The following is a 12781-nucleotide window of genomic DNA, read 5'->3' as shown; positions in this document are numbered from 1 at the left end:
TACACAGAAAATCAGCCTCCAGCACACTATTTCTCGGAGGGGAAAAATTATGCATAATGTGTAGAAACTAAGGTAAATACAGCATGTTGCTTTTCAAATAAATAACAATCACTCCATCAGCAATTCATATAATCAGTGTGTCGGTAACAGGGCATTTCTGTTTAGCATGCCAGAAATGCTCCATGGAAAAAGGAACAATTCCAAGACTTCCCCAGTCAGTACTTTGCCACTGTTGCCTATACAGATCTGTTTTAAAAGAAAAATGCATTAAAGAGGAAGAGACAGTCTTTGGGGAGCAAGATCCAGTAATTTGATCAGTGTTCAGGCAGCATGTGGGAAGAAGGCAGCAAAAGATGCTTGCTGGAGAGAAACTCGGGGACCTAGCCAGGCATCAGTGAGCAGATGGCTCCATCCTTGCAGTGAAGCTGAGCAGTCTCTTCCTCCTGCTGCTGCAACACTTCTCTGTGCACATCACCAACAGAGATGCTGTACCTAAGGAACCCTCAAACAGACTCTGTCAAGCAGGTAGAAGGTCAAGACTTGCAAACAACCAAAGGTACGTCCTTATTCTTATAGTGCCACAAGAATTTTTGTTATATACAAAATTTTAAAGAAAAAATATAAGACCAAATGAATTTTTTAAAAGGGTCTTGGGACTGCACCAATCTCTTCTCACAGTTCTGTTGTTGTGGTTTAACCCCAGCCAGCAGCTCAGCCCCTCAGAGCTGCTCATTCATGCCCCCACAGTGGGACGAAGGAGAGAATTTTAAGAATGAGAAAACTCACGGATTGAGATAAAGACAGTTTAATAGGTAAAGCAAAAGCCACACACCAAACAAGGAATTCATTCACCATTTCCTATGTGCAGGCAGTTCCACCACCCCAGGAAGCAGAGCTCCAGCAGGCGTAACAGTGACTTGGGAAGGCAAATGCCATCCCTTTGAATGTCATCCCCCTTCCTTCTTCTTCCCTAGTTTTATGTGCTGGGCATGGCACCATAAGGTATGAAATGTCCCTGTGTTCAGTGGAGATCAGCTGGGCCAGCTGGGCCCCCTTCCAGCTTCTTGTGCAACACTAGCTGTGTGGCAGGTGAGGCTTGGCAGAAGTGTAGGACACAGGGAATGTGAGGAGTGGAAGCTGTGGTTGTTTTGGCTGGGAAGATGCATGTGCACAGTCACACTGAATGGATCCATGGGGCTGCTGCAGCTGGCAATCAGACAAGTTCCTTCCTGAGGCGGTGAGGCACTTGGGACATGACCTGCTCCAGTGAAACAGGAGTTAAGAGAGCTGCTGGGTCTGATGATCCTGGATCCCACTCCTTTGCCACCAGCTCTAGTGCATGCATGCTCTTAATTTCCTCGATTTAAGGAGCTAGACAGGTGTCTAGCTAGACAGCTAGACAGCAGCTAGACATTGCTAACTGCAATGTTTGGAAAGGAAAGGCCTCCCCATGAAGCAGATGTGGTACCAGCACCTTCTGATTACCTTTAAATTTCCTCCAATCCTCCTGCTTGCTTTAAATTCCTATCTTCTTTGTCTCCACCTTTCCAACAGCAGTTCAGCAGCCAGAAAAATGGCTGTCACCTCATTTCTTTGGTCGTAGCTGCTGGAACTTTACTGGTTCGTTCTTCTTCTGTCATGTCAATGGAATGTGCCAAGTGCAAATTGCTAATCTAAGTGCATTTAAAATCACTTCAAAGCATGGAGGAGGTGCAACTTCTCTGGCTTTACAGACACAGGTAAAGATTAAGCATTGAACAGGGGCCTTAGCTTTGGTTGTTTGTGGAGCTCAGAAAAAAATCCAATGCACTGCATCCCAGGTCTTCTGCTGTAACTGTGGTGCCTGTGGGGCTTTCTCTAGGGACTCACAAGTTTGTGAGAAGGATGTGTCATACAGTGAATTGAAATTAAAATCTACTGTAAATTGTGGAAACTGAGAATGAGGAAAGCATTCTCACAGATAAGTAAAAAGAAGTGTGATGAAGAAAAGCAAATGAAAGTGGGATGCTTCTTTATAGATACTATTCACAGCAATTTGAAAACATCCAAAAAAGACTGTGGAGCCCATTTTAAAAAGTGACAGGAGGCTGTCCCACAGGAGAGCAGTGAGGAAGTACTTACTGGCCATCAGTGGGACTTGAGCTCCTACCTGCCCCTGGAGTTTTGAAAAATCATTATACCCAGTGACTCACTCACAAGGGGCCTCATTCCAGAAAGCTTCAGGATGTACATTCTCTTTTAGCGAGATTCCAGCATGATGTAGACTCCATTTTTTGGTCCAAGTGTGGCTTTTGATTTGAGCTGCAAAGGAATCTGAAAGAGAAAAGAGCATTTTATGTGCAGTTATATGTGTTTGTTTATGTGTGTATGACACCCCCCCACACAGACAGACATTTTTGCTGGAGGACCAGTTCATACCAGGATCACTGTGGAAGCTGTAAAGTACTTGTTTTACAGTCAGCTGTGGTGGTATAATATTAAATAGAATTTACAGCCAGAGGCTGAGGCAGTGGTTACCCAGGAATGCTGTAGATCTGAACAGAAAGAAATTAACTCTATAAACTCTAGAGCTGGATGCAATGTCCATAGCAATAGGCATATACTAAAGTGCTGAGATCCTGTGAAATATGTACACACATTCTCACCCTCTATGAATTATGACATTTTGCCTGTGGTCTTGCCATACTGCTCTCCACTAAGGCAGGGCTGTGTAAAAGTCCTTTTGTTGGAAAAATTATATATCTGAAATCACATTTTGCTTAAAACACACAGTCCATGCCTGGTCTCTCCTTATTATGGAAGTGTCTCTAGCAGTATTCTCAAATGAAGAGAAATCACAAAGGCAAACCAGTTGTCCTGCCTAAGACACACTGTCAACTCCCTCAAGTTAACAAGCGTGATCTTTAAGCCTCTGCATGTACAAACCTCAGTCTCTGGGCAGGCCTTGAATTTAAACTTCTGCAAAATCCTCAGCAGAGTCATTTTTGTCTCCAACAAACCCATTTTCATGCCAAGGCAGCCACGGGGTCCTGCCCCAAAGGGCAGGTATGCAAAGGGGTGTCGTTCCTTCTTGGCCTCCTCTGTAAACCTAGAAGGTTCAGAGATGGAAGGTTCAGTTCAAGAAATACTTTTTGCTCAATTCCATTTTTTTGATTTAAATCTCAAAAGCTGGTTATTCAATTCATCTTAATGGGCAGATCATGTGGACTATTGACAGATTATGTCCTGACATCCTAAGTAAAAAGATAATTGACTTATGGCCATCAGCCTTTGTCAGCTGGTGACTTCAGGAGAGGACATGGAGACATGAGTTTTACTTCCAATCTATCTTTAATGAAAATCTCTCATCTCTTTGGATTCAGTTTCCAAGAACTTAAGACTGCTAAGGTCCAGAGAACTCACGCAGGGTAGAAAGAGATGAGAGGTAATACAGGAGCTAATTGAAGCTTTGGAAAAAAAATATTGTGTATTTCCCCTAATTCCATCCCCATGCTTTGAAAACCTAAATAAGATTGAGCCACTACTCCAAAAAGTACTGTAGAGGCCCCTAATTTGAGACTGAAGGACCATTAATTCATGTACTAAGCACTGTTGCATAATCAGATAATTCTTGCCTTGCTCACCCCCATATATCATCCTGGTAAATTTAAAGAAGTCTCCCTTGTTTTACTCCTACCACCAATTTCAAAATGAAATATTGGGGGTGAGGGGGAAGGCTGCAGCTGAATTATTTTATTTTTTTGTTATGGTCTTATTTTATAATTCTTGCTAACATTACCAGCTATACAATGTGATGCAGAGTGTTAGTAATTATGGATCATTCCTCAGGGAAGGTTCAAAATGGAATTAATCTCAGATTCATACCAAACAGCACTGTGTGAATCAAGGGCACTGCAGCCCCACTAAGCATTTTACCCTTTCACACTCCTGTTAAAGTGGTGAATAAACAATTAAGAAAGCATTTCTAGATAAGCATTGCTAAAAATACCCACTCCAGACTTCCAGTTGGTACTAAGATTCCGCTCCAGCAAAATCTCTGGGCTTCTCTAACCCTGGCATTGCTCTTCTTTGTGGCCAGAAGATTCTAATGGAGCATATGCCTAGATTTGTTCCAGAAGGAGCATTAGGCAAACCCATCTACACCACTCATGTGTTGTCTTACTGGCAAAGATGGTTCTGGGCTGCCAGCCTCACACCCAGTTGTTACTGGAGCAGGCACTTCTTGTCTTAGAAAACTTCTGAGTGTAGTGGTAGCTTAAAATTCATCTGCCCACTAAGGAGTTTAAAAACATACTTGCCCACAAAACTAAATTGTGCTTCCCCACAGCACCACATCAGCTGAAACTCTCCCTGTAAGCTCAGCCCAGCATCTGTAACATAGGGCAGGTACAAAACCACAGCTTGACAGGGTTTCCCCTGCCCTCTGAAGATATAAATGTCCCATGTGAAACCGTCTTGCGAGCAGGAATCAAGGATCCTAACTTACACACAGGGAGCAAATTCCCAGTGGGAGATGGGGTAGGTTCCCCACTCACAGAGCACCCACACTGTTATGTTTCAAGTGAAAAGAGGGCTCTAAACCAGCCAGGAGCTGGATGAGCTTCCTAGGCACATCCAAGGCAGTGATACACTGTCCCACTTCAGAATTTCAGCACCCAGAAACAACATTTTCCACAGTATCTGATTTGGAAACAGGTCTGAAAACCTCTGCCCCAGTTCAACCTTGACCAAACCTTGTGTGGAATACACCACTATCATCACCTGTCTGATTTAGTGGAAATAACATGTTTTTATGGTCTAAATAAAACTGTGCTCCTCTTGCTGGAAATGCTGATTTGGATGAATAGTGGGTGACTGTGGCTGTGAAAGAGCAGCAGAATCTGGTGCCTGCAGTGGACAGGTTGGAGTTCTGTGCCCACAGGCCCAAGTAAAGACCTCAATCAAAGGGTGAAAAGCATTACTCCACAAACCTCTCAGGAATGAACTTCTCAGGCTCTGGCCAGAACTCAGGGTTGTGCTGAAGGTGTCCAACTGCAATTTCAATGACAGCTCCAGCTGGAATATGCTGCCCCAGCACCACACAGTCTTTAGCTGCTTCCCTAGTGAATCTGCAACAACATCATGCATCCCAGATGATTAATAAAGGTTAAAAACACAGCAGGAGAGATCTATAAAAGTATCTGCCTTCATCTCACCAAACAATTTCTGGGGTAACACTTTCTCATTGATAAATACAACTGTTGCTGATGCCAGTGCCTTCTCAGGTTACAATCATCTCCACTTAGAAATCCATAGCTCCAGCCCAGGTTGTTGGCTTTTGCCCTTTTCACAGGAAAGCATTTCTGATTGTTTACTGTTTTCAAAAGCATTAACTACTAAATTGCAATTTTATTGTTGATGTTGAGTTTAGACTCATTTTTAAATGAAAATTGCTGATGAAAGTGTCAGTCATCTCTAATAAAAGGTAGAAAGAGTGTGCTGGTTTGTTTATTTGAGAAGCTCCCCCCTGTTGGTGCAGGACCTGAAACTTAGCAAGGGATTATTAGTTATATTAGTTGTAATATTTTATTAGTTGTAATATTAGGGCTGAGGGTTCTGCTGCTGCTGCTACTCTGGAAATACAACTTATTCACAAGCCTTGGAAAAGCACATTTCACATATATTCATCAAAGACAGGCATGATGTTAACAACAAAACTCTGCTGTTTCCTCCCTCCCTGTGGTGATAGGTGACAGAGGTGTCCTTAGGAACCTCATCATGACAAGACTGAGAAAAGCCACCTGCCAAAGCCCAGCTTGTGTCTTACAAAAGATTGTGTGTGGGTGTGCATGTGTGGTTCTGATCCAGATCTTTTGGTGCTTGAGTGGTCACTGCAGATCCCACATCAGCCCAGACCCAGGTGGGTGCCCTATTCCCTCACACCATCTGCAAGCACAGGGGAGAGGCAATGTGCAGCAGCTTCCTTTGCTGCTTCCCACACTCTGCTAAAAAGTTGAACAAAGATTTCAGCTTCAGGGCTGTCAGTCTGATATCAATACAGAAACACATTCTTTCCTTGCTGTCACCCATCTCCGTTCTCATAGACAAATAAATAACAGAGGCTCCAAACCTGGAACAAAACACTGGCATAAAAAAAAAAAAGAAAAGAAAAAAAAAGCATAGACAAGCACAAGCTTTCCTTCTCATTCTTACATGGATTTGGTGATAATGGAAACATGACTTCTGGAAACATGACTTCTGGAGAGAAAGTTCTCTGGATAGGATGTTCATTAAAAAATATGAAACCAACTCATCTCATAACAAACTTGGCTGCTACTGACTTTTCACTTAACTCAGCATAATCCTTGTCATAGGCAATTAACATCTTTCAGCAGCCCTGGGCTGTCCTATCCATTCCACATCCATCAGAGTAAAAGCCAGATCAATAAACAGCCCTGACACCAAACAAAACTTCAGAAGAACTTTTTTCTATTCCTGTTCTGTCTCCTATCTGACAAACATGGATTGTTTCCCAGTGATAGAGCCCAAACTCAAAGACCCCTGCCACTTTAACCAGCAAAACAGCTTCCACTGGTACCCCAAGTCTAACACAGTAAAACCCCATCACCTCATCCAGGAGCAGATATCTGATATATGCTCTCTGAACAATCCTGCAGATGCCCATGAAAAAAATTTTGGCTTCCAATCTTGGTGAACATATAGAAGAAAATATGATTTTAAACTTCTTTTGTTTTAAGGTGCTTGCATTCGTGGGTTAAATTTTTCAAAAGCTCTCACAGCAAGCTCAGCTTTGGCTTCTTTCCAGTCACCTGAATTTTTCCCTGAGCTTCATAAGAAGCATTGTAACTGGCTGATCTCTTTGAAAAAACTGTATTTCTTAATATTTGTATTTATGCTTGTGATAACTTAGAGCTTTAACAATCAAACAGTTTTCTAATTTCTTTTTCCCTTCTTTTCAGCTCATCAGTATAGTAGAATAAGTCATGTGTGACTTGAGACAAAACTTTCAAAAGTTGATGGATGTTTCCATTAGATTAGCTCTATCAGTATGAGGCAGTGCTAAGTGTAAATGGGCCAAAGTTAAACACACATGTAAAATACAGCTTTCAGACTGTGCAACCCTTCCACAGATCAGGGCTGTAATGACCAACAGGGCCCTGATGGGGATGGGTTTTGGTGCATATCCCCAAAGCCTGAGGCCCGTGGAAGCAGCATCCTCTGGCTTTCTCTGGCCAGACCTGCTCCAAAATGGCTCCATCCTCTAACCTTGGGGGATGTGAGGAATGGTGAGGAAGCAGCCTTGGCCAATTCACTGTAAAAATGTGCTTTAGAAATACCAGAATTATCCAGCTTTCCTTCAACAGGCCACTTTATATTTTTCAAATGCAGAAAACAGTATTGATGTTGGCACAGAGACTGAGAGACCATTGGTCTTCCAACAGCAGATTTCCATTTTATAGAGCCAGGGAGCAATCCTGTGTAATCAGAAAGGGGAAAAAAAGATACCTGAATGCAGGTGGGTACATGCGCAACGTCTCTGCAATCACCATGTCCAGATAAGGGAGTTCTTGTACATTTTGGTAATCAGGGACCATCTGAAAGGGCAGGACAAAAGGAACAATTACGTTTTCTCACATGTAAGTGCCAAACTCATCCCAGATTAGCTTTTAAATCATCTATTTTTTACTGGGCATCTTTCCTGTAGAAGAACTCGATGTCTCATCTAAAACAGTAAATGATAAAATTATACAAAAATGTGGGCAGTAATTAAATGTGTGTGTAACATTCCTTTCATCATCAGAACGCTTTGGTGCACAGCCCAGCTGAAGGTATAATAATAAATCAACTTGCTAGGAAGTATTAAAAGCAGGTCATTACAGAGAGCATCAATAGCTGTAACAGAGCTATTGTTTCACACATGTACCAAAATCTGCACAGGACCCTTGATTCTTCCCAAGGGCAGGAGGCTCACACTTTGCTCACAAGAACAGCAAGTCCTTCAGTTACTGTTGTTAATGTTGGAACAACCCCACTGCAGTGCCTGGCTATAGAAATAAAGCAGAGTGCTGGTGCTGTGGGGCCTGTGGAGGGGTGGAGATGGCACTGGAAGATGCTGGAACCCTGATGAGGGACAGTAGACAGTGGTAAATTGCTCTGCCAACAAGTGAGGTGCCGAGGTAGAGCTGAAATCCCACCTGGCAGGACTGCAGTAGTGCCTGAGCAGAGAAGCCTGTTTCCTCCAGCCCTTGCTTAATGCTGCTTAATTTTTCACAATGGTCAATGCCTGAGCCCACGTCTTCACAATCCTACAAAGCCATTCAGCCCTTGACAAGGAGTGGTGGGCACTAAAACCCCAACAGAGCTGTAGCTCAGAAGACTTTGCCCTCTGACTGGCAACAAACAGACAGCGAGAGACACCAAACAGCAGCACTGACACGACTCAGCACACGGACAAACAGGGAATTTCTTCCAGTTACCTTCCTTGGGAAAAGAGCTTCTTCCCTGTTTTATTCAGTGCTCTCAGCAGAGGGCAGCCAAAGTATATCGAATAACCTCATCAGGAAAGTAGAGTTTTGTTTTAAATTAGAGCATCTCCTAAAGACTGACACAGAGTAAATTGGAGAAAAGCACAGACGTCAGACTAGACTAAACCTTTTATGAAGATTTGGGGCCCCTGCCGTTCACAAAGGGGACTGGATTCCATCTTTCCTTTATTTACTACAGCACTTTTCATGTATAATGCATATTTTATTGAATTTTCATGCAAAAACATATGGTACATACTGAAAATACTAAGCAGAGAACAACTCCAGATGGTAGGCAGAAAAGGCATACAATAGAACAAGGATACCTTGCTGGATTAGGGTATCCCACTTATTCAGCACTAAGCCACCATGCACCATTTCACATTAACTGATCTTTTCTAGGAAGGAAATAGATACATTCTATTATCCCCATTTTCTGGCTCAGGAAAGAAAAGCAGAAGCAGAGAAAGTAATTTGCACAGGCTGAGTAGAACCAGTGTGTGTGCTCCTGTCTCAGGGGAAAAGATGCAACTCAGCTTGTCAATAGATGAAGTATTTTGTCAGTATATGACAAATATTATCAATACAGGAAATATGGACTGCACTGACAGCCTTTCAGGGCGACTTTTATCTTGTGGTGGTGCCTGCTAACTCAAACCTTTGGCTAAGGTCAGTGGTTATCAGACAAAGGACTAGGAGCCCAAGAGCCACGTGAGAGCCATGGCTGACATCCGTGTGAAGAGCAGTGCTCCAATAATTCCAATGGCTAAAACCAAAGCTGGGAGAATGATTTTTATCACCCTTGTTTTGCAGAAAGGGATCTGAAGGCTGCCTAATTTTGTGGGGGAAATCAGAAGCAGAGGCTGGAAATGCAGTCTCAATTTCAAGTCTTCATGGCACAATGCCCTTTCTCCATGCCCACAGAGGTGCTCCACTCTTCAATGCAAATGCATGCTGTGATGTGCATTCTTTGTTTTTTTCTGCCAGTTTTACAATTATCATTCAGAACTTTCCACTCACCTTTTTATACTGCTCTACTGCATCTCTTTGAATCCTGAGTCAGCATCTGAGTCCTGTTCCTGCAATCCCTCCTGATTTCATGGACAGGCTGGCTGAGAGAATAGTCCAGGCTCAAAGAAAATGAGTGGTGGAGCCAAGAGCACACCGAGATGTGTTTGATTCTCTGAACCATGCTCTTTCCACTGGGCCTTCCTGTTTCTCTCATAATCCCTCTACTTACTTCTGGAGTCAATAATTAAGATAATTATATGGTAACCTGATATAATAAGTAGCCACTAAATCAAACCATACATCAACGAATAATATAACACTAAATTATTGGCGCTTTGATTTGCTCTTTCAAATGGCTTCTATACCTTCAGGGGATTAGCAGCTCAGAAAACAAAACCAAAGGTGTAAAACCAGCTGATTTTCCTTAGAAGAAAATTCCTTTTGCTTACATAAAGAAGGAGGGATCAGTCAAATGGCAGCAGAGTGAACTCTGCTATCACGAGAATGACAGACACATCAGTCATTTCCTACATCTGATGCAATTTAATTATTGGCACTTCCATGCTTTTAGGATCAAAGTAGCTGGACCTAATTTAGTGGTTGTTTGCAAGGTCTGACCTGCAGCTGCGTAAAGTACACACAAGCCAAGCATCTCTATTTAGGAAGGACAGTTTGTTGCTTTTTTTCCCCCTTTCAAAGAAAATATTTTCCATTTGTTTTTCCACTCCCTCTCTTAAAAATATGCCTTTAGCCAAGCACATTTCAAAGGAACATAAATATGCTTTTCTCCCTAAATGTCCCTATTTATATCTATCAACTGCTGGCAGGTTTGCTGGGGTGAAGGTGGTGTTGTGCAAACATGCCACTTTAACCCCCTGAAAAAAAATTGTCTAAATTGCCTTGTACACAAGATGAAGCAGTTTTTTTCACTAAGAAAGATTTCTCTCTTTAACAAGAAGAGATGGGGGGTGTGAGGGAGGATTGCATTTAATAAAACATCCTGTACTTTAATTTTGCAGCCTCTGCTTTGCACAGCAGTTTTTCTTATGCTTTGCACAGCCTTGTAGTGTCTTTTCCTGTTCATGTGGAAGTGAAACGGCCATGTAACATCTTATGGCATTTCTCTGCATGCATGTTTCCCCAGTTTGATTTCTGGAGGTGGGGTGGCACACCCTTACCAGTCCCAGACTATTCAATCACTCCTGGCATCTAGTTTGGCCACAGATTCTCCTTTATGATTGACAGAAAATCACAAGCCTCCATTACGTAGAAAAAGATGGGATATTAATTCTTCCTCCCACAGAGTACCCTGAGGTGAAATACCAGCAGTGATTATAAAATTGCCTATGTGCTACAAGGATGACGCTTGTTTTAATCCCCATATAAACTCCAAGAGAGATAACTACCTTCAGATCCACCTCTGCTTTTCAGTATCGGTTTTAGCATTTTCTAGGCAGGCAAACCTATTTTTTGCCACCGCCCTCAGTTAACTTTTAATTCCTCAATGAACAGCAAGGGAATCCAAGTGCTGACAGGAGCGATCTGGCCAATCTCTGCTGCAGTTTGAGATGTTACTGCTCCCAGTTGCTGGCTCTTCTTTGCTGGCTGTGGTTGGTGTCACCACAGCCAAGTCAGCAGAAGGGAACATATGCCTGCACTTCAGTTGCTTCCTTACAAAGTCCAGCATGAACCCGTCTTCAGTGACAGCTAAAGACGAGACACTAACTTTTCCCCAAAGCAGCTGATGATCATCCTCCTCTGTTTTGGGAATGGTAATTCAAAGCACACATCAGTGAATAAGAGATTCCCACTTATCCTATTGGCCATGCTCTAGTGATGCTCAGCATCCAGAAATAAAAAAAGAAAAAAAAATCAGAGAATATTTTGTGCAGCTGACAGTGTGATGTGCACCTGAAATCAATTTAGAAGCAGAAAAGCCTGCCGAGGCCACATTCCTCACAAGGAGCACTGCTGAGTCATGGCCTGATACTGAACCAGCTGAGGTTTCTGAGAAATTGCAATCCAAATCCAATGTCTCATGGGCAGGTGTGGCTGTGACAAAGTCCAGGTCAGAGAGATGCCTAAGCACAGATGCAGATCCATGAGTTACCTGTGTACGCATAGCTACACCGCCCACATGGGCTCTCCCCCAAAATGCAGACTTTGGATAGTATTAGGATACGAGTAAAAAAAAACCAAACAGCATCAGCCCCAGGTACTCTCACCCAACTGCCTTTCAAATTGCCAAAAGGGCTACTCAGACCACAGCCATTCACAAACAGCTCAATAACGTTTCTTGATCCAAGGCGTACAAAGCTGCTGATAGATCAAAGAATCTGCCTGTAGTTTTGACCTCTCTTTGGTCACCTCCAGGAGCTGCTCAAACTCTAACAGAACTAGAGCCTGTGTGCCTCATTTGGCCTCAGGGAGGGGGAAGAAATGCAAGAATGTGAAGTACAAGAAAGTCAAATTAGGGTTGCCCCATGACGCCTTTAGCAACAACTCTGTCAGGAAAGGGAAGGTTAGAGACTGGACTGCGCTCAAAATGCAGATCAATGATAAAAAAGGGTGGGATGGTGTAACAGATATCTGTCTTTAACTTGCTTAAAGAAAGCCTGTCTTGTGTTTGACCACTTCCATGACAACATGCTGGAACCCCTGTAAAGCACCAAACCAAAGCCTCCCTACAATCTCAGGCAGCAGGACAGGGACAAAGTTGATGAAGTAAAATGTCTTAGCTTCATCCCCAGACTTTCACCAAACACTTTAAAAATGCTTAAGGCATTCCTCATGCAATACTTACCACAAATTCCCCTCCCTGTTGTCTGCACCTGCCAGGTGAGATGTGTCTCTGAGCCAAGGCACCAGGCAGAACCAGCCCATGGTGCTTGGGAAACAGGACCCTGAAGCTCCAGAGTCCCACTCACTCTGAGAGACAGATCATGGCCTTAAGATAGAGCAAAGCCTGCCTAAAATCACCAAGTGTCTGCTGGCCTACAGCAGACACGTGGTGTCAGAGGCAGGCTTTGCTCACTTGGTGACACTTCTAATGACAGAGGCCTACAGAACCTTCTAGGAAAATATTAAGTTCTTGACTACAGAATTGAGGACAAGGTTCAGGAATAAAAAATAGGACAACAAGTCTTATTTCCAGATTTTCCAGACAGAGACTTTCTGAGCTGCCTAGCACATCTCAAATCCTTAGAACACACCTTGGTAGCACTAGCCACCAAGCCTCTGCCACC

At 43.1% G+C, this 12781-nt stretch overlaps 1 protein-coding gene across 1 annotated transcript in view; it reads right to left on the bottom strand.

Moving 5' to 3' along the window:
- Positions 1 to 831: 831 nt before the first annotated feature.
- Positions 832 to 12781, bottom strand: part of TBXAS1 (thromboxane A synthase 1) — a gene marked incomplete at its 5' end in the record, with an annotated part of 237949 nt that continues 225999 nt past the window's right edge. The window contains 4 exons of the mRNA XM_084206237.1: positions 832 to 2313; positions 2926 to 3088; positions 4971 to 5108; positions 7507 to 7595. Of these exons, the coding sequence (XP_084062363.1) occupies positions 2239 to 2313; positions 2926 to 3088; positions 4971 to 5108; positions 7507 to 7595 (465 nt within the window). The 3' untranslated portion in view covers positions 832 to 2238. The remainder of the gene's footprint in view (positions 2314 to 2925; positions 3089 to 4970; positions 5109 to 7506; positions 7596 to 12781) is intronic.

This window comes from Fringilla coelebs (genome assembly GCF_963513975.1).
Source record: "Fringilla coelebs genome assembly, chromosome: 5".
Taxonomy (NCBI): Eukaryota; Metazoa; Chordata; class Aves; order Passeriformes; family Fringillidae; genus Fringilla; species Fringilla coelebs.
Note: the sequence above shows the minus strand (reverse complement) of the source record. Positions and strands in the feature narration are given on the sequence as shown.